This window comes from Pelmatolapia mariae, linkage group LG5 (assembly GCF_036321145.2).
Source record: "Pelmatolapia mariae isolate MD_Pm_ZW linkage group LG5, Pm_UMD_F_2, whole genome shotgun sequence".
In the NCBI taxonomy this organism is placed as follows: domain Eukaryota; kingdom Metazoa; phylum Chordata; class Actinopteri; order Cichliformes; family Cichlidae; genus Pelmatolapia; species Pelmatolapia mariae.
This window is the reverse complement of record NC_086231.1, coordinates 12,479,950-12,502,782: the sequence shown is the minus strand read 5'-3', so window position 1 is coordinate 12,502,782 and position 22,833 is coordinate 12,479,950. Positions and strand designations below refer to the sequence as shown.

Genomic DNA, 22,833 nt, shown 5'->3' with positions numbered 1-22,833 from the left:
ATGTCCTCACTGAAATGGCCATAAACAAATACTGGTCCTCATTAAGATAGCTGAACAAGTGACTATGTGCACATATATACACACAGACACACCCATAACCCTCTTTAAGAGCTCTGCTGACATTGTCCTTATGATATTAATAAAATGCAGAGCACTGGGAGCCCAGCTGTAAAAGTCACAGTCGTTAAAACTGGTCATAAATATTAATATAGTGTAGAAAAAACACTCAACCAAGTTATTCAGGGTACCGTGTTTGAGACTGATTAAATGGGGCAGAGAGAGAATGAGAAGAGACCAGGTTGGATGAGAAATGGGGAAAAATCTGAACTTTTTGTTAACAAGTTACACCTAAGGTCTCCGTGTGTAGCAGTAAAAGCATGTTAGTTAAACCTTTTAATATGTAACTATGAGAGTAAATTCCGTGTTTGAAGGACAGAAAGTTAAGAAACACAGGGTATCAATGAAAGTGAAATCTCTTCAGAGTGCTCACCTCTACAGCCAAGTTAATTTGAGGTTTGACAGAACACCACTTACTTGACATGTACGGAAGGAGGACGCTACGATGGAATATGCATATGGACACACAGCAACACTGAGACATAGTGAAAAAAATGACAAGAGAAAAGTACTTACATATGTATGCATAAATGTCAAAATAAATAAGTTCTTTGACAAATGAGGGGTGGAAAAGGAAGCCTTTTAAAGACTGCATCTCCACACACAAGTTCTGTAGTTTTTATCTACAGATTTGATCATTATGGCTTTGGTTGCATAAAACAGTATGAGACCACACAAACATAGAAACACTGCTCATATCACCCACACTCGAAAACTAAACCGAAATTCTTTCTGTGCAATGCTATGCCAACTACGATTTGATTATCGAGAAATGCAATTAACTGTTTCATATGGCAGTAGAATACACACACAGTATTTGCATGGCCTATGTTTAACCTTGTCTATTAGATTACGTGTTTTCAGCTTTTAGGCTAGTCGACTACTCTGATTTTTTTCTCTTATTTAAACAACTAGTAAATTAGCCACCCAGAATATCCGTGGTGATCACACAGTATGAGTTTGTACATTTGTGTGAGTGTGTAAATGGTTTGCCATCACCAATTTTAAATGTGCTGTAAGTGGACCATCAAGCATTTATCTCAGCAAGCTGCAGAGTCCATTATTCAACCATGTGTCACATCTGCAGAATAGGGGTCAAGTCCAGCTCTGTTGTGAGTGCATGTGTGTTTAAGTGTGTCTGTGTTAACACCTCCAATTTATCTACGGATACGTCCAAGTTTAGCATGGAAGAACTCGGTACTTTCAAATTTGTGTGCTTCTTAATGTTTGTCTGCGTGTTTGTGTACATCTTCTAGTTTAGAGACAGAGTTTCAGTCCACCAATGTATTGCATGTGTGTACGCACTTGCATGCACGGGCACAGACACAAACACACACACACACACCACTTGGCTTCACAAGAGCCTGCCATTTGCAGTGGATTCAGCCTGAGTCCATTCCCTTGGCTGACACCAGTTTCTAATCGTCTCATTCCTCTTGTTATAGATGAGAACCCCAGGGTGTAGTATACAATCTAGAAAGAAGATGTGTCCTTTTGTTGTCTCAAAGTTGAGAGTCATCATTTATATTGTGTTGTTTTTTGTTTTTGTTTTTACCAAAAAACTGTTAATCTTGGCATCCTCACAATTTTCTAAAGGAATTAATACAAAAGCTCTTTTCCTCACACACATTCATATAGCACTTTATCTATCTCACATCCACACCTAAGGCCAATTCGGACATACCGCTTAACTTAATATGTATGTTTTGAATGTCAGAGGAAACCAGAAAACATGGGGAAAAAAAACCTGTACAGCTATGCATAAAGGTCAAGCAAACGCCCCGGAAGGAGATTTCAAATCAAAGAACTCTTTGCTGTAGGTCAACAGTACTAATCACTAGATTAATTAATTTCAGAATTTTTTTAAGAAAAAAATGAACTGCTGCTATTTGCGGCAATGATTACAACTGCTAAATCAGGATTATGATTAAAAGTTTCAAGAAAATAAACCAACAGTTTTGGCAAAGTTCCTACTTTCTCTGAGCGACTGTGCACCATCCACAAGGACTGTCACAACCTTTAACATCTAGCACTGCATCAATGTCAATAAACTTCCTTTGGGTCGGCTTTAAATATATGAAGAAGAACTATGTTATAGAATTCCAAGTTCAAGCCACTGGCAATTTAATCTTTATATGCTACTACTTGTCTTTGGCCAAAAAATCTTTGGTAAGTAATTTTTGACTCTAAATACTTTAAAATCCCCCAGAATACTAAATGAAATATTTAATGTAAAGTAAAAAGAAAAAACTGTACTTTATTGCAAAGTCATTGTAGCACTGCACTAAATATAACCCAAGTTGTCTAATCAATAGTTTAATTTTATGTTATATGTGTATAGGGTTATCCATATATAACCTTAAGATGCAGTAAGGGGATTTATTTGAGAAAAAGATAACTACCATGACAGCAACAGAATGGATTGTTTTTGAGCCCAGAACAGTGTAGGTGGAGATATTTGTGAAGCATCGCATTTCATTCGGCAAGACATACCACAAATCCTAATCACCCACCTATGTTTTTGTTGAAGCCAAAAACATAATTTCTCTCCTAAAGTTTGATTAATTATTTAACTTTTTAAGCTAATTTTAGGGCAGGCTGGCTTGATTCCTGCATAACTGCATTATACCTAGATATAATTAATTACACCAACCTGCTATCAATGTAGAAAGCACCATAATGTGGGAACATATATTTTTTTCTCTGTCTGAAATTCTGTTGATGGAAAATTAACAGCAGATATCTTGCAAATAATGAAACAGTTAACAATGTTTATCAGTTTGTCAAAGCAAATGACTGGTAGAGTGTTGGGCAGATAAATCTCATATCAGAGGAAATGATAAGTATACTTTGATGCATTGAACGTCCTCAGAAATTATAATAGTTTTAGATGTGCACTTTTGACAGGACAATCAAGTACCAAAAAGCACAGATGGTGTGCAACAATGTGTAAATGTTCACATTAAATAAATTAAAGTACTGACAAAGTGACAAAATATGTTAGAAAGTTTTCCAAAAGAATCTTAGATTAACTTAACTTTTCTACCTAGGTAATAGTAACAGCCAAAGCAGCCATTAAAAAATTCCATTCACACTTCAGTTTGCTACTAAAACTTTGCTAAAACGTATTCCCCAAGTTAGACTTTCAGTCAGCAAGGAAGAGAGATAAGCATACAGACTAATGATACTAATACAGGTAGGGTGCCAACAACTGCCTAAATGACTTCTAATGTCTAACAATGGAACTTGCAAAGTAACATTAAAATCTAAATTTCATCTGTTTAGTGGCATAAATCGGGCAGTAAAAAGGCAATCAGAGGCGCTTTAAGTCTCAGTGGTAAAACTGCTGAGAGGAAATTGCATACCACAGTGATTAAAATATTAGGCGTTACATTTTCATTGTCTGAAAGAAAACAAATATGTAACCCTTAAATGCCTTTACATGTTGCTTATGTCAGAACATTCTATGGTCCTTTTCACCAATACTAAGATTCATAACCAAGGTGATTACACACTGTCTGCACACTTATTATATTGAAAGGTACACACCATGTATCCCAAGCTTTTTTGTTTGTTTTGTTTGTTTGTTTTTCCCCAAAAGGTACATCTGATTTTTATGTTATCCCAATTCAAGGTGAAAGATGGATAACTGGAAAGTCTTTCAAAAAAATATATGGAGGAACGTTCAATTATATCATTAATGACATCTTTTTGTTGGTGTTATAGCTAATGAGTTTGTCATATATGAGAAGAATAATTCTCTGCAATTTAATATTCAATGACAGTGACAAGATGTATTTGGAAACTACTAAATGCTGAGGTGGAAATCACATTGAAGAACAGTGCGGAGTGGATGTGGTCATGTCTAGAAGCAAACATACAATACCCCACGCTCAGAGTTCTCCATGTGTGAATCTCTCTATCGGAGCAAGGGCAAGGCAGGTACAGGACGGGACAGGAAGGGGTGGAGCCAAAGACAGGAAGCAGGAAGATAGAGAGAAACATAAAAGGACGTGAGACTTGATTCAAAGAGGACGAGTTGAGAAAGACATCTGTTTTTTGTTTTTTTTTAATCGTTTGTAATGCATTCCTTTCATTCCCTCACATTCATTACTTTTTCAATTTATGCTAAGCATATGACACCAAAGTTCAGAACTAACATAATAGGGCTGGGACTCTTTGAAGCACCTTTGTGATATTACAAGAATTGAGAAGTTCATTGAATATATGAAGCATAGTATCTGAAGTTTATTTTTGCTAAGAAGATCTAGTTTAACAATTTGCCTTTTGGACCATTTTGGACCATCATCACCATTGGTGAAAATCTAAAATGTCAAACTTCACTGAATACAATATAAAAAAGTCACTTTTCAAATCAAAGTTGAGGATCGGAGCCCAAATTCCATGATCCTTTTTTATTAATTCCTCTATGAGAAAGTAAAAAGCTCCAGCCTGCAGATGTGATTCTTCAAATTGTTTGGTTGCAATTAATCTTGAGAACTTTTCAAGACCCCTACATTTCGGGAGACGAGTAGTTGTGCAGTAAACCCAGACTAGGTTTACGATCTCTCTCAAGAGTGAGTCAACACAAGACTAAGAGTGTGAGTCAATAACTTCATCAAGGCAAATGTGAATAAGGTTGCAGGTGCAATACATTGTTGTTAAGCATAAGGTATGTCTCCGATACAAGCCTAGAACAAATAAAAACTTCAGTCTGAAAGCAGTGCAGCTTTCAGTCTACACCATTTAAATTTCAAGGTCGAGTCCCTGTGAACTCTGTGCCAATTCCTGTGTACCTACCTACTTTTACACTCCTTAAACTCCTGGGAAGTTTTATCCTTCCTACTGAAATTATGTGTTTGGTCTTCAAACACTTGTTTGTCAAATTGACACAGCTTTTATGTTTAAGTGTGTCAGTGGTACCATGAACACTCTCCATGCATTTTTAACATTCACAGGATTCAACAATCATTGGGCTGTAAATTGTGATTTTATTTATTTTTTTACATCTTGAAGTGTACCATTGTGCTAGCCTTCACCAGTGCACATAACACTGAAAAGTTGAAAGATTTTTGGCCAAACTAACATCACAATTCACGGCATTGCTTTAGCCCTATTAAAGTGGATTCAGATAACCTTGTTTTTTTAAGTACCAAAAAGGTATTAGCCTTTTTTTTAAGGGGAAATAAAAAGCTGTGTAAGGACACTTCATGGACTTTGTAAAAAGATCTGTATGTAACATAAACTTGATCAAAACTATTGTTTGTAGTTGTTGTTTTGGTGCTTTTTAGAACTAACAAAACAAATGATTATCGTTATCACCATCATCACAATCACAGGAAAATCGTGCAATACTGGTATTTTGCATTCAGTAGTAGTTTTTTTAGACAAACAGACAGAAACAATTGCATATATGACTTTAACTTTGAGTTTGTGCACTTCTACATATGTGTATAGTATTTACTTAAAGTTATACACCGTGGTAAAACCATGAAACAGACAAGGGTTAATAACTTCAATAATTTGCTTGTTTGCCTGACTAAACTCACTTCTGTGTTCTTTCTTTTTAGATGTTTATATAATTAGTTTTTATTTAGAATGAGAATTTAATTCACACCTCCTTTTAAAGTTGTTGTGGGCATGAAAGGCGTATGAAAGCTTCAGATAAAATACAATCACAAAAGGCAGTTATTGAGCCAGAATTTGAAATAGCTTGGATAAAAGGAAAAAAGGGGTGAAATAAGTTTAACATATTTTCCATCAATTTGCAGTTCCAAAGATGTCACCTTTTCTCAATTACTTGGTTTAGGTCTGCTTCTCTGGCATTACAAACAGAAATCAGCCGGTGTACAGGGAGCTTCTGGAACATTAATTATTCATTGATTCTCCTCTTAACCTTTTTATGAAAAGTGTGTCTTCTGGTGCTGGTTCTTTGAGCCCTCAGGGCTACCTGGCTGTAGAAACACTGAATCCCCATTAAGCCTTCAGCCTTGTTCAGTGTTATTCACTTTCACATGCATTATCGGCAACATGTCCTGGCTTTCTTCAGAAAATAAAGTCCATTTGGAACACATGTAAAAGTGGTCTAAAAGATTAATTGGACAGCTATGCGCGTACTTCCCAACAAAGTTTTGGTGCAGAGTAATTTATGAGGTTTAAAAGGCATGTAAAACACTTTCTGTTTAAAAAAATCTGCCACTGGGACTGGCTGAAGTATGCAGTGTAAAATATAGATGATCCCAGATATATGGTAAAACCGTCACTGTCTGAATCCATTCAGCTGGACTCATATTATCGATTGTTTTTCTTTCTTGTGTCTCCATGACTCCCCACTATGTCTTGGTACAATTTAATAATTTCCCTTTTCTCACATTTTTCCTATCTTGATATGTACTCCATGATTTCATTTGACATATATGTGCCCTTTAATTCTGACTGATGGCCTCGGTCAGCTCCGGTTCATGAGGAGCATCCCAACTGCTTCTTCTTTTCTCTATTTTTTTTCTCTACAGTGTCATTGCTTTTTTTGTCTATATCTACTGTAGCAATGTTTGCCCTCTAATTGGCTTTTTATGTATATTATGCCCCCCCTAGTCTGGTGCTAATCAGATGCTAATCTGATTAGCATATCCACTTGACCCCAGGGTTAACCTGTGCTGCCTGGTTTTCAATTACCATATTCCTTCCAATCTTATACATTTGTCCCTTCCTTCTGTCCCTCTCATCCTTTCCCACTTTTATTTTGTTTAACTTCTATATTCCCTATTTGTGCCTCCTTCTGATTTCTCCACCTTTACCTTTTTTGTTATATAATATATTATCCTCCTTTGGCTCTACTGGATTTTTAATCCTCTTATTTGGTATATTTTCTGTTAGCCTGGGTTAGCCTCTAATTAGCATTTCAAACTGACCCAGTGCCCTGCCTGACTTTATATTTTTGCCTGAGTACTCTTTTACTTGCTTAAAATGGTTACAACGTTATATTTGACTAGCAATAAGGTATCTGCCAGTTTTCCTCAGGGCATTTTTATCTGTTCATCAAGCTTAATGTTTTCATTTGTGGTTATGACTAGGTCCATGTGGCCACGTGTTTCTAATGACAAAAGGGCATTTAATTGCTTTCAATAATGTGGTTTTATACTAAAACATAAGTGCTACATCAAATGCATGCCCTACATGACAGGAAGGAAGTAGGCTTATGGTCACAATTTATCAAAAAAACAAAACAGGAGGGGAAAATTCAGCAGCTGTTCAATAGTAACAGGTTATGAACAATTCTTTAATTTAGCAAGTGCAAGCTGAGAACATCCTTGTTGCATTTAGACAATATTTTGTCCTTTTTCTCTCTCTCTCTCTATGGAACAGTATGATTTTACATGACATTGTGCTTGATTCAAGCTTTTTGCTAACTAATGATTTTAGTCTAAGGAGCTTGGAAAGAAAAAACACCTGGACTTCTTTAAGTTTCCTTGAAGATGTTTCACCTCTCATCCGAGAAGCTTCTTCAGTTCTAAGCGCAATTGGTGGAGAGTCCCAGATTTTAAGCCCTATGGGAGTGTCCCCAAGAGGGTCATGGACCCCCTATTGATCCTCTACCTAATCACACGAGCCAAAGTGTGAAAACGGGTGTGGGTCACTATCAGCCAAGGTTTTAGGTGAACTCATTTTAAGACCATGCCCCACCATATCATGTGACTTACTGAGATCAAATGACCCTAGATGTGAGTGAGCACTGAGGCATCTGGGACGGGATCTCAAAACTGGATTATAGATTGCAGACAGCTGGTGTTGTAAGACAGCCCCTCTGTTCAAAGATGGTCTTCCATGACCCTCTTAGGAACATTCCCAATAGGGCTTAAAAATCTGGGACTTTCCACCGATTGCTCTTAGAACTGAAGAGGCTAGAGGTGAAACGTCTTCAAGAAGTCAAAGAAGTCCAGGCTCTTTTAATTCCAAGCTCCTTAGACTACTATGACCTGGATGGCTGAGAAGCTTCACAGACAACAAATAATTTTAGTTTTACACAAGCAAGTAATCTACCTGAGAACCTGACCTTGTTCAGTGCTATGGTATTTCATTTTAGTGGATGTTCGGGCGATATTAAAACACAACTTTTTATTTTAGGAATGGAGCCAGTACAGATTTTTAAAGCATCAAACAATCTCCAGTAGCTTTATATATATATATATATATATATATATTCCAAAAACAGTATTAAGTTTTGTAAAAAAAAAAAAAAAAAAATCTCAGTTTTTAATGTCTAAAACAGAAGGACCAAGTGAATATATTGTCTAAATGTATTTCATCACACTCCCGTGCAGCGTTTAATTTTGAAGTGTATGCAGTTTATAATAAATACTGATGATTACTGATCTCTTAACGTACTATAGAGTGGTTACTGGAATGCATTTGCAAGTGTGTCATTATTTTCTAATTTGACTGGTAACAGAAAATAATCTTATACTATTTAGTTTTTTCTCTAATTCTTGCTGCCAAGTTAATGTTTTAAACCAAAACCAACTTTTTGGGCAAAAAAAAAAAAAAGCTGTGACACAAAAATTACAAATGTAAAAGCAATATGAAGGATATGAAGGTTAGAGAGGAATGGGAGAATTGATGGAACAGTATAGAAAACTAGAGAAAGTAATAGAAAGAAAGGCTGGTGATGGTGCAAGCCAGTGTGCAAGTAAACAAAGACACAGAAAGCTTTTTATATCTGCTAAATGGGTTATATAATACAGTTCCTATGAGTTTTAAATATATATATGTCTCTGGGGAATAGTATAATTTTAATGTATTTGTCTTTAAGGATTATAGGATTAAATATGTCACCAGGTTTAATACAAAATTTTGACCTTTTATATTGCCAGAAGAAATGAATATAAATCTGTAGGTTTTGCAATATGTTTTTAACCAGAAATGTTTGTTAAAAATTTTAAATCTTAGACTTTTTTTTTTTTTTTTGCAAGAAACAAAACCTAAAGGAAAAAAAAACATTGTAAATTCTGATTCAGTTTTATTTCTAAATGTGGTCAAATCTCTTTAACTGAACATATTTTTTTTTCTTGATAGATCATTAGGGTCAAATTAATCTGTCACTCCCTGTACACTTAAAACTATCCACCTGTGTATATATGCTAATGAGGACACTTGAAACTTTAAGAATACAGCCTATGCATTAACCTCGCTTTCTTTTAGTTTACTAATTTGCATTAAAGGTGCATTATTATAAACATAAAACTGCACTGCTACTTACTGGTATAGAACAAACTACACACTGCCTTGTCTAAGGGTTAAGATAATGGCACTGAAGCTACAAAAAATGTGTTAATAATGACTCATTGTGAAAATGCTACATTTAATACCTTTAAGCTGCTACTCTGTCCTGTTGGTTAGTTCAATACCTACCTGCGTTTGAAGGTGAGAACAACTCCAAGAAGGATGATGATGAACATAAGAATCCCAGCAATCACGCCAGCCATTTTAACTGTGCTGTCCACCTGTTTCTCTGGCTCCATAGCATCAGAGTCCTGCGTTGATGCACCTAAAAGCACACATATGCACACACAAACAAACAGGTATGCAGATAGTCACATTGGTAGGGAACCTCAAACATATTTGCTTGGCATATACATTCACACAGAAATGCATATGCGTGGATGGACACATTCATTTGCATACAGCATTGGAAGTTCAATACGGTGAGCAGGTCTTGCAGGCACACACATTCACTCACACCATTGTGGTCAGAAGTTTACACAAACTCATCATGAGTCGTCAATTAATCATTTGGGGATATTATTCTTTGAACTGTTCATTTTTTAAGGGTGTCATGTTTGTACAGCTTTAATGTTTTCTTTAAGGTCCCTTGGAGCAATTTCTAAATAACTGCAGATAATAAGTTCACCAGTTTAAGCAACTATGTGGAAGAAAAAGTTATTTAGATGTGCCACTACTTTGCCAAGGTGCAAGACACAGCTGTCTTGGAAATCAGTTAGGATGTTCAGAAACAACACAGGAATCAAGGTTCAAACCAGCCATGGAAAACTGCTCAGATGTCACAACCCACAGTGAAGCTAGTCACTCTGTTGGATGGACTGAGAGACTGTTGACCAAGAAATAAGCCCCTCTTCAAAAATTGAGACATTCAAGCTCAATTGAAATTTGTAGCCCACACAAACAAGCCAAATGTCTTCTGGAAAAATATTTTTGTCAGATAAGATTGCACTGTTGGCAATAATGAAAGAGGTATTTTTGGAGGCTTTCAATCCTAATAACACTTTACCAGTTGTCATGCAAGGTGGTGGTAGCATTATGCTCTTGAGTTTTGCTGCTAATGGTACTGGGACATTACACAAAGTGGATGGAATTCTGGAGGGGGAGGATGGCAATCCTAATAAAATCAGACTTGTGCACCTAGTTCTTGTTTTTTAAAGTCATTAAAGATGCATGCTGTGCAATCATTCCACCCTGGAACAAAGAACACTTCAAAGAAATAATTAAAAGCCCCAAATTACCATGACATTCATCCTCATGATGAGTGTATGTAAACTTCTGACCACTACTAGATCGATATGTATACAAAGATATCTTTATTGATGGACCCATATATGTAGATATAAAATGTATACACAGTCATACATATGCTCAAAGACAAAACATATATATGTTGGCAATGAAGGAATACTGGAAACACTGTATCCCAAGGTGAAGATAAATTCTTAACACTGCATCCACATAAAAAGAGGCAAGTATAACCCATAAAATCATGGCAAAAAAACAAAAACATAAACGTAATAGACACTGGATGAAATGTGATCATTTTTGTTCAAAAATGAAAATTTAAAGGAGAAATTTGAAATTTAGCATTATTTGACAATATTAGACAAGAATTTGTAATGACAAAGCTCACACTAAAATGTGTTAATTTTAAGTATGTCATTTTAAAAGCAAACGTATTATTTTCACAAATGTGTATATTTCATTTTAGAACAAAATGATTAGACATACTTTGAGTGATAACTGTTAAAAGGCTTTGTGTTCTTAAAAATGAATGATTACAGCTTGTTAAATATGTAAAAAATCATAAACAATGGCATACAACCATACACAGTGCAATGAAGATGACAAACAGTGAATGAAGAAAGCAATTCATTGGCAAAAAAAGGTGGTGCTTCATGAACTGTTAATAATCAATAACTAATTACTCTCAAATTTACTACCCTTTCTGAGTGTTTGACACAGTCTCTTTCAAATGTAATGCAGTTTTAAATTTAGTAATGCCTCTTACAGGTAAATATATAAAGCCAAAAAATAAAGGAAAATATAGGTGAAGAATAGTGGAATAACGTTTTAAAGAAAATTGTTTTTCTTAAACCATTACTGACTTCATTTCAAAGAACAAAAACAGTCAAAGGACAATGCACAAATGTGTAAGTCAGTAAAAGACATCCAGGTTCATGGTCCAGAAATGTACATAGAAAACACAGTACAGACTGGATTTGCATCACTTTGAGTTACGTAAGGATTAAATAATTTGGCAAACAGGTGAACAAATGGGGAAACTTGGGGAAGAGGGATAAAAGGTTTGTGTATATTGTTGATTTTACTAAACAAGAAAACATATTCAAATATATAAAGCACTGCTCTCATTGTGTGAAGCCAAATAAAATATATTATGTTTATAATAAAAGAATGGTATGCAATATGAGTTATAGCTTAACCACAGTTTCCATTAATGATAATACCACTGAATCTGATCAACACTGATGTCACAGAAGGTCACAGAGAGGCCAATGAAGTGTGTTAAAGGCATATAAATTTCTTCTGATGTTTCATTCATATATATGAAATTCACATCAAGAATTTATTTTGTAAAATGTTTTCAAATACCGTCTGTGCTGAACCACAGAAATATCTAAAAAAAAACCAAAAAAACAGCATAGTGTATTTGGTCTGTCCTTTAAGACAAAGACACAAATGCACTCTCATTGTCAGTGTTTTTCTCAACTGATAACTGGTTGTTAAAAATGATAATAGTCAAAGATAAGTTCCTATGATATTTTGTATAGAAACCAAAAGGTAACTGTCAATAACTTTCAACAGACTGAATGTCAAAAGGTAAAATCCGACATAAGACAAAGGACTGGTAAAATGTATTACTTAAAAACTGACAGTTCATAATAAAAAATACACTGGAAAGACAAAGACAAGAATCCCCAAGCTTGTGATCGTGCACATGAATGCCCCTGTCCTCGTGGAGACATATGCCAAACAGATTCTTGTTATAACCTTGATAGACAAAGACAGCCGATTAATAAAGTAATACTGCTGTGTGGGAGTTCAGTTTAATCCCCCGTCTCTCTCATCTTCGCCCCCTCTGCAATAACAACACAAGGTTGGCAGTGGAATGCACTGAGCTAACGGCTTAAGCACCTAACCTTGGCACACTCAGTAATAGCTGCTGCAGTCCTCAATTGCCGTGGTGAGGAGATGTTCTTTTAAAAACCCCGAATGCCTTCAATGACAACATATTCTCAGTCTTTATAGCTCAATCATTGACAGTCTACCTGTCGTGAAGCTGTATCATCTTTGAAGAAAAAAAAAAGAAGAATGCATCAGTTATTCTCTGACAATTTATTGCTAAAAAGATTTCTTTGTGTAAGTTTAATAAGGGAGGTCATTATTATGTTCTACTTTTTGAACACTGAGTTCTCAAAACTTGTACCCCATATCGGCTGATCTTAAGTGTTTTATGAAGGAATGGATGGAATTTTGAAGGTCTTATAAATACAACATTTTAAGACTGAATTGTGTTAGATCTACACCAGTGTTAGCATGCTAACCCCTAGTACATCATGTGTAATACCGCCCCCACTTCAAGATGCAACACTGAGTTACAATACTGACGGGGTGGTTTACGCAACAAGCTAATACTGCTGACATAAACACCAGTTATTTAGGAAATTAAAGCATCTTGGGCAAAGAATAACATGCCCTTCCAGAGACAATAGTGTCCCTCTAAAAAGAAAGACAATTTTTTTTTATATTCCTTTCTTTTTGTTTTTGCTTCCTCTTAACATTTTTAATCTTATATACTAGATTCTGACTTTTTTCTTCCTAGAGAAACAGAAAAATCATAAAGGCACAAAATGCAAAGTGTAAAAAATGGCTAGTATAAAAATTTTAAAAGACATGGACCTGTGATTATTTTTACACTTGTGCCACCCCAAGCAATGACTGTAGAGAGGAAAGTGGTTCTGCAAGGTGCCTTTATTCAGATATTGGAAAGGTGCTTTTAAGAACTAAGGGACTTTGCAAGGACTTTTTACTTGAAATTGCTTTTAGTAATAATACAATGTAGTGATGTTTAAGCTTCTCAAATCTTTTTTGAGATTGTTCATTATTTTAGAAGTGTTTGTTATATTCACTATGTTGCATATGGCAATAATGATGAAGACATTAACAACACAATGTTGTGGATTTCAGCACATTCAATGTACTCTTAATGAATGAACTGTGAAATCTTACTTACTACTCTTTTATATCAAATTAGCAACATCAGAAAATAGTGTTCATGGTACACTATCGAATAGCTTATAGCTCTGTAAACAGCAAAGGGTTCAAGGTTCAACTTTTCTGTGTCTGTCAAGCACATTATAGTTACACGAAAGTCTTGAGCGATCATGCAAGAGACGAGTTCACACATTTCCCTGTAGTCTGTGCCCTGGTAATCACCCCACAGGTGTATTAAACCTCAATTTCCCCCCTGAGTGATCCACAATATGTATCACCTGACACATTTCAGTGTGACCCCATTTGTTCACACTTCACCAGCCCATGTGATGATTGGGTTCAACAGTTCATGATGTAACAGGAGAGGACCCCATCTGGTGATGAGTTCAGCTCCATTTAACATTGTGATTGGCCAGTTGGGGAGCCAATCAGGCACACTTACACAGAGTTCTGACCAGGGCATAGAAGAAGTGATCTACTGTGACTTTGTCCATTACATGAGGGTAAAAGTTGAGATGAAGCAAATTGGAACAGCAAAATAAGACTAATTTCCAACTGGTGCAAATACAATATGGAGCAGACTATGGTCTCATTTATTTTTGTATTGTCAGTTTAAGGTAACAGGTGGCCTGTAAGTACATAAAATAGATGCATCCATCTTGCTTTCTTGCCACAGGTACTGGCAGGTGGTGTAGGTATTATTTTCTTGGCAGATACCAGGTTGCTAAAAAAGAGAGTTGGAACAGTGAAGAGCTTTGCATCGTGTCATAGTGTGTGAATGTCCTCATCTTTTCACAAACTGTAACTTTCTATTAATGAGCATCCTAAAATGTGCACTACCTCAAAAAAAGAAAGAAAGAAAGAAATCCAGAAATTCTCACATATACTTATGTCTGCAATCTGAATATTTACAACATTAAATCACTCATCTGTGGTCTCATAGAGGATGGACTGAACTGAGCCTACATGGTAACGGCCACAGTAATTTTTTGTTATTATTATTATGTAATGTTAACTCAACAGACATGAAATATCAGAAAGAAAGATCCAACTGTTCTACCAGTACCTGGATGGCTGTCTAGGTGCCTGAATTCACACCACCTAGTTTTCACAATAATAGGTTGTCAGGACTATACTGTAAGGTTTGGAAAAGGGCTACTGTGGTAACACTAACACAAAGCATAAATACTTTAGATTGTGTATATAGTGTAAATTGCTGCAAAAGTGATATATCTTAAAAGCTATTGGAAACAACAAACCTTTTAATTGGAAGAACATTCAATTAGAAAAGAAGAATGAACTGAACATTTTGGTGCACAGTTATTGAAGTACTGGAAAAATATGGTTCAATGATTTCCTCAACAGAAGCCATGCTAAAATATATAAACTATAGTGCAGAACTAAATATATGCACCTATACTGTCAAATACTGTCACAAATTCCTAAAAATATCTACAGGGTGAGAATTACTTCACAAAAACTTTAAATATGAACTTGAGCCAAAATAAATAATTGGCTCGGGATAAAATATAAAAAATAAAAGGATGTCATGGAATGTTTTAATTTATAAAAGTTGACTTCTGTATTAACGCAGAATGGAGTAAAGACAGAAAACATTAAAGGGGACCGCTTCAATGTTTGCCACTGCAATTGTGACAACACTGGGTTGATGATGATACTGATTACTTCCAAAAGGCATTAATCCCTTGAATATCTTGTGTTCCTGAATGCACATAGGCTGTGTAAGTGTGCACACGTGCAACTGGGTATGATGTTTTTTGAGGGTGTTTTTTCCCCCCCATTTATACCATTTCCCACCCTTTTTTATTTCCCCTACTTGGAGAACATGATAAAATTATCAGGGAGGAATTACGGGTAAAACCTGAGATATTAAAAACATAATCTCATCCAAATGGAGAGAAGATTGATTCTCCTAGCTTCCAACGCACTCCTGCACCCCTGAATGGCATATTAAATGGTTCTTTTCAGCGTGAATGTGTGTATGTGTGTCAGGTGCAGATCACTGTTTGAAGGTGGGTGTATTTTGTGTGTCTTCACAAATGTACTTTTCTTTCTGTGTTTGAGTGTCATGGATCACTGTGCATGTGCACTGAATTTGACTTACTTGTTCACGTTATAGGATATCGGTTGTCTAACACATTTAAATGGAAAGTTGAACAGAGTATAATGAGAATTTGCTGCAATATTTTTGTTTGATTAAAAAAAAAAATAGGTGATGCAGGGTGTTACAGTATGTAGGCTTTACTGGTGCATGTATACATGCAAAAATATCTTAAATGACCTGAAGGTTTAGTTTTCCGGTACTGTTTTGTCAGCAGCTGCAGGGCTTATCCTCTGTGGATTAGTGTTACCATGGCTGAGTACGTTTAACAGGATTACTAATCTGAACTATGCTACCACAGCGCTCCATGTCAGTGTTTGCATGTATACTTTTAAATCTGCCTTTTGCTGCGTTTCTGAACATTTAGGTCCATGTTTGTGTAACTATATCTGCATATGTAACAAGTTACCTCTGCGTGAATGGATCTACCTGCATTACTTTGGAAATGTGTCTCTGTCCAGTTTTGTGTATGTATATACTGAATGTATCTGTGGTCCAATGGTACCTCGGTTAAGATAGCTGTCTCTGTGAACATTAACAATGGTAGTGATTGGCTGTCAGCTCTGTCTTACAGACACACACACATACGCCAGTTTCCACTGATGTTAAATAAAGCAGGATACTGTTTACTAAATACTTAAATCACGTTCTGAGTGATTGTATGCATGTGTGTATTTCTGGACTTATGATTTATGACGTCTTTATGAGACAGGTCATGTACGATTTATTGTGGTTCTATATTGTAACGGTTTACACATTCGATTGACAAGTGAAAGGTTGCAAGTTTGATTCCAGCTGTAGACAAGCGTAAAACTGCCAAATCAAACATGTGGTGCTACTTGCTGTGGTGGCCAGCTGAAGTATCACCACATGTTTGATTTGGCAGAATAGAAGATAATACATCTTCTTGTAATAGAAGACATTAGATCTGCTACTGGATCTAACATGTATTCCTTCCCGAACCCAGTGCTGATAGCTCTATGCCAATTTATAGATCCCCAGTGTATATTTTTGGGGGATAACAATCCTAAAGCGCAGCTCTTATGATCATCAAATTAGTTACTTGAAGAAATTTATGTCTGCCAAGGTAAAGGCTAGGGATGGGTATCGTTTAGGTTTTATCCGATACCGGTGCCAAATCGGTACTTTTGAAACGGTGCCGGTGCTTAAACGGTGCTCGAACCGGTGCTTAAAGAATGGAGAACACAAACTTCGTCCAAAAACCTCTCATGTTTTTATTTTTAGCAGTCTCTTTTTTTCTGAAAAATGATAAGAACCGTAACAACATATAAACATCATCTGTGCAAAGATTTATGTTTTTAAAGCGAAACAGTGAAAAATTACAGCGCTGTCAATACATGAATATCCAGACGTTGTACAAAAATGTCCAATTCTGGCACACAATTGGACACCATACCAGTTGATTTTTTTAGGTATTTAAGAGCAGACATTAATTAATTTTATTAACATGCCTAAAAATGCTTTTTTAAAAAATACGTTTTTGAAGAATTAACCATACATTTACATGGTAATGGGCCTTTTCTGCTATGGAGCGCTTAATTGGCCTCTGGCCCTTTAAACTCTGAGGGGCTGTAACTTTGGTTTCTTTTGGTCAATTTGCATGATTGACACCTCTTTTTAATTGTTTGAGCCAATAGAGTCACAGTAACGATGCCACGTTCACGTTAATTCAACCAATCAGACGTTCCAAGGCCAAAACCCACGTGGGCCCAAATTTACTGCATGTGACGTCTGTCCAGTCACGTGTCTATAGGTGGGTCTAAAATGGAGGTTGTTGACGGAAAACGACTCTGATGCGGCTAGGTAGGCGTGGTAACTGCTGATAATCATATGGTTACCGGCTACCGGCGAAAATAACGGAGGAAATCTGGAGGGTAAGCCAATTTCTGTCTTAGCGCATTTGCGCCGCTGTGTGTTTTTGTGGTCTTCTTTTGCGGCCCATTTAGTGAATTTTGGTCAGAGTGTGGTGAAACTTGGTGTTTGGAATTGGTGATAGCTCTGGAAGATAACCAGCTTTTCTTTAGCCGGTTACATGAAGTCTGGAGAATTTCTGGTTCGCCTTGTTTGTTTAGCGGACTTGTGCGCATTTACGTAACTGCTCGTTTAATCATGGCTTGTTTTCGTTGAGTTTGGTGGTTGTAGAAATGGTTTATATGACATTTTAGCTGAGATTCAGAGGTTTCTGTGGATACCTCACATGTCTGGACTTATATTTCTCACCCCGTGTTATAACCGATTAAACGTGATCTCCTCCTTTTTGCTCGCGGTACCGGGGGTGTGGGGCTTAAAGCACTTGTTGCAGGCTGCTGAGTTTGCATCTTTTGCTGTGAAGTACAGCCAGACTTTTGACCGCTTCATCTTGGGCATTTTTAATCTGTAGCTCTGCTCTAAAAGAACGTACGTACCTGGGCCCGCCTACTATCCTTGTAAAGGTAAAATGATTGGCTAGAATCCAAAGTGTATGACATCTCAAGAAAAGAAAAAAAAAGCACCGAAATAAAGCACCGAAATGTGCGCTGCTTTTCGGTCTGGTTACTACCGTTTATGTCAGAACCGGTGCCATCATGGCACCGGACACCGGTACCCATCCCTAATAAAGGCTGAAGTGATTTTCATGTCAGGTGCAGTTGCTGAAATCTTACAGGTACAAAGAAGAAAAAAAAAAAGGCTTTCAAGAACCTGATCCTTCAAGCTTGTTAAATGAAAACAAATTAAACTAGAATTTTAAAAAAGTGATAAATCACGTAACACTAGCGCATTCTCAGTGACTTGCAAAGCAATAAAGCAAAAATTGAGAAAAAAACATATTAGATAATTTTTTTTAAATTGATCTACGTGTCACAGAGTGAAATAACTATTTCATCCCCTATGACCCAGTCAGAATTCTGGCTCCAACAGCCTATGTCCCTATGTGTCACACAGATAGCAAATCAGTCAATCTGTCACTCTTACTCCTGATCTCAACTCCTTATTTATATAAATCACACCAATATTTTTCTTCCATTCCAACCTCACCTGACCACCATAGGCAAGAACAAAGACCTGTTTAAGGACATCAGGGGCAAGTAGACATATACAATTATTAATTTTTTATTTATCCAGGATAAAATCTCACTCAGGTTGAAAATCTAATTACCAAAAGCGACCTGGCACAAGGCTAGAATGGCCAACAAGACCTTAGCAAGAAGCTTGGCGAGAAGACTGGTCTTGGAGTAACTGTTCCGAAATGGAAGAACTATAAAATGACCATCAGCTATCCCTTGGTCTGGAGCTCTATGGAAGATCTTGCCTCATGGGGTGAGCACTTTTGCAATTCTCAGCATTGCATATTTTGTTCTCCCTTCCTTTCCACTCTGTTCCTCTCTCTCCTTTTACTGTCTCCCTCCCCGGATGCTGATGACATCTTCTCGAAGTGCCTTCTAAGATTTATGCAGGGGCAGGTGAAAACTCACTGGAGCAGGTGGAAAATTCAAGCCAGAGAAAGAAGGGTGGATTTAGCATAAGACAACAATTCACAACAATGTCTTTCTGGTGAAGAGGTAAGCAAGTACGCCTGTCTGCATGCACAATGCTACAGTAAGAAGAGGGAAAAAATCTTTAGAGTCAGTCTCTGACTTTTGTCATGTCTCTTTCTCTGTGTTTCATGTTCGTCCTGGCCTTTTTTTTTCTTGACAAAAAAAAAAAAAAGTCCACTATCCACCCACCCCATTTTTTGTTTCTGTCAGGTCTAAATGCAGTTGAAGCCTGCATGCTCACTGTGCAGCCTGAAAAGCACTTCATCCATTCCTTATGGTATTGTGCCATAAATGTCACATCATCCCTAGATACTTACCTACAAATGCTCCTTATGAGAGTTTTTTTTTTAAACATTCTGACTCAATGTGTTGCAAATTCAGTCAGAAAACTGACTGACGAAGCAGCAACAAGTAAGCAGTTGGCAATGATGGAAAAACAGCAGCAGTTACAAAGAAAAGTATGCTTGTTTGTCTGAGGTAGTTGGGTTCAATGACAAGTATAATTCAGACACGACTCCCTCAAAATGTTACTTTTACAGTGTTCTCATGCACACCCATATCACACAAACACATGCACACACATACTCAGATAGCAAGCCACATGTTGCGTCAGTATTGCACAGTGTCTGTGTGAGTTACAACACGACTCTGAACACCACCAATTATAATCGACCTCAGGACTAATGGGAATGGGAATTAAAACTGACATATAATACCAATGTGTGAATGACAAGGGGTGGGTTTGATGCTCCTATGAGCTATGGTAGCTGAGAACATGCTGGGCATTCAAACCCTGCCAGTGTAAAAGTCCCACCTATCAGTGTATACCTTCTGGTTTATTTTCCCCTCGGTAAGCAAAAACGTATGATTTGGAAATTAATTTCTATTTTACAAAAAAAAAAGAAAAAACAAAAACAACAGTGTTTTGGCTAAGAGCTACAAAAGCTTTTTTCAAATTGCAGGCTGTCTTTTAGTTCTGCATTACTAATATGTGACTTGAATGATGCAATCCACAACCATGGCTAAGAGACATGCATGCACAGAGTAGCAATGGTATTTCTCTGCTTCATGTGGTGGGCTGCATATGAAGTCACTGTCAGTGAATTATTTATTTTATTTATTTAACTGATTTGTTCTCAGCCATATTGCCAGTTTATCACAGTGGTCTCTTATGTATTTGCCACAGCAACTGAACAAATACAGCTTTAAGTGAGAGTTTATTTGTACACATGAAGAGAGACTGCAGAGTATTCTTTCTGGAAGACACAAACAAGTAATTGCAAATAAGTTATATTGTTACTATTTAAAAAAAGGTTTGTGAGTATAAGGATTGTAATAAGTGGACAAATTTTACGTTCCATATAGACTCAGCTTTAGATAAATAAGTAGAGTCGTTTAGCATTTCTCAAGCAGGATAGATTAATAAAGTGTGACTTCTGGCAGCTACTAAGGGGAGTACAAAGAAAGAGAAAAAGCTGCATTTTATGCATCACTTTTTCAATTTAGGATGTCTGCCTAAATGGTCCTCTGAATATGATATTAAATATAATACGTGAATTGCTACATTGTGAAAGTAAGTTCAGTTTTAAAACGATATGGTTTTTAATGTACCCAGAGATCTTCTGCATTCATATAAATATAATCTGTTTTTATTCAATTGAGAATTTTATTTGTTTATAGTTCCAGACTTGTGCATGATATGCATAATTCTTTCTGCGAGAGCTTGCAAACTGAATTTCCCCCAGGACAATAAGTGTTATGGTATTCTTGTGCAATAAACTCATAGTCTTGACAAATAACTGTGACAGCAGTTTATAATAATGCTTTTTGCTGACTGCTTCCCTGTTGTGTCCACATTGTTAAAGTCAACATTTCGACTGTTGTATCACTCAATGACATTCATATTCTACTGTCACATCTCTGAATTGGAAAAACAAATACTAAGAGGATTAGAATTGCTATGGTTTTGACACAATTTAATAAACAATGTTTAGCTGCTGTGTATTTATTACAGATGGATGATTGGATTTCAAAGAACTGTGCTGGTATTATTATTATTATTATTTTGTGTTTGTCATTGAAAATTTACTTAAATATTCCACAGTAACCAGCTCTGTCGATTTAAGGTTGTTCACTGCACTAAATACACTAATAGCAGTAAACAGCTGACAAAACACATTACTGAAATATAATTCTTCCAGTGTCTAATAATAACTAACTAATAGGAGATATCTTCTTTTTCATAAGTTAATATACAGTAATTGTGTCACATTCAAAAGCTGGATCTCTCACTAAAGAATTACACACATTTATACGCCTCATTTCTTTCAGCCTTGGTGGCAAAGCTCCAAAACTTGACATGGTTGACAAATTCAAAAATGAAGCAGTTTTCTTTTCTTTCCAAATACAAGGATACAAATCGTATGAGACATAAATTAACATAATGGTTCTGCTGAAACCGCACCATTCTCTGTTTGGTGGCTTTTGCATATTAATTGATGTTTTGACCACTTAGTTGTTGTTATTCAACATTTTTGTGCTCTGCTAGGTGTTTGAGCATGTAGTACAACTGAATTAAGCATCTTTACTGATTTGATATTATACAACAAATGTCATGGACCTATATACGAAGGCTTTAGAATAAGCAAAGAGGTGAATATTGTGGGAGAACTGTCAAAGATTATCAAATGAAAATTGTTACCATCCCTTTTTTTCAATCAGACAATCATACTTGCAAAAATGGAAACCATACTTTCAGAATAGTATATGCATTGTTAATAAAGTTGGGGGGGGCAGGGGAAAAAAAACTTACATGTATTTTTTTTATAGTCTAGTCAATTTTCTTTTTAATATTAAACTATACTTTACTAAAGAATAAAAGATAAAAAAACAAAGTCTACAATCAGCTTAATGGTGCAACAGCTGCGCTACTGACCATGCACAAAAGCAGCATGGTTTCACTTAAGTGTGTGTGTGAAAAATGTGTGTGTATGTGTGCATGCAAGACAGAGAGGAGGTTCAAGCACAGCCAGCAACGCTTGAAGCAGAGCAGACATGCAAACAAATGTATTAAGATGGTGATGAGAAGGAAAGATAACGGCAAAAAATTAACAAAGGGAAGAAAAAAGGGAGGGTGTAGGGCAGGGGACAACCAAAATGAAACAGTGTTTGCGTCGTGTTTATGGTTGTACTGTGACATAACATTGGGAAGAAAATATTCTGCCTATAAAGCAATAATCACCTTCGCTTGGGATGACTAGAATGTACGGCGTTGTTATTTGTCCCCTACCTATTACCACTAAGGCCAAGGGTCGCACGTCCCCGCCGGAAAGCATGAGAAAGAAAGGGAAGAGAGAAAACAAACAACAACAAAAAAGGAAAAGAAAGAAGAAAAAGTCTAAGAAAAAAAGATGTATAGTTGTCTTTCTTCAATTCATCAAGTTTTAGATCTCCCTGGTTTTGAATTGCACAATCTGTCTTAGAGGAGAGAAACTGCAGTGGTGAGAGATAGCACTAGAACCATGAGATCAATACCACTCAGCT

The 22,833-nt window shown here is 36.4% G+C and overlaps 1 protein-coding gene across 12 annotated transcripts in view; it reads right to left on the bottom strand.

Annotated features, from left to right (window-relative positions):
- ptprt (protein tyrosine phosphatase receptor type T) overlaps nt 1-22,833 on the bottom strand; it is a 304,970-nt gene that overhangs the window by 87,430 nt on the left and 194,707 nt on the right. For 4 of the 12 annotated variants that reach the window (XM_063473707.1, XM_063473710.1, XM_063473708.1 and 1 more), the window contains exon 16: nt 9,526-9,661. In XM_063473707.1, the coding sequence (XP_063329777.1) occupies nt 9,526-9,661 (136 nt within the window). Of the gene's footprint in view, nt 1-4,003; nt 4,037-9,525; nt 9,662-22,531; nt 22,589-22,833 lie in introns of all 12 variants that reach the window. The other 8 variants (XM_063473709.1, XM_063473699.1, XM_063473701.1 and 5 more) reach the window with 4 other exon arrangements.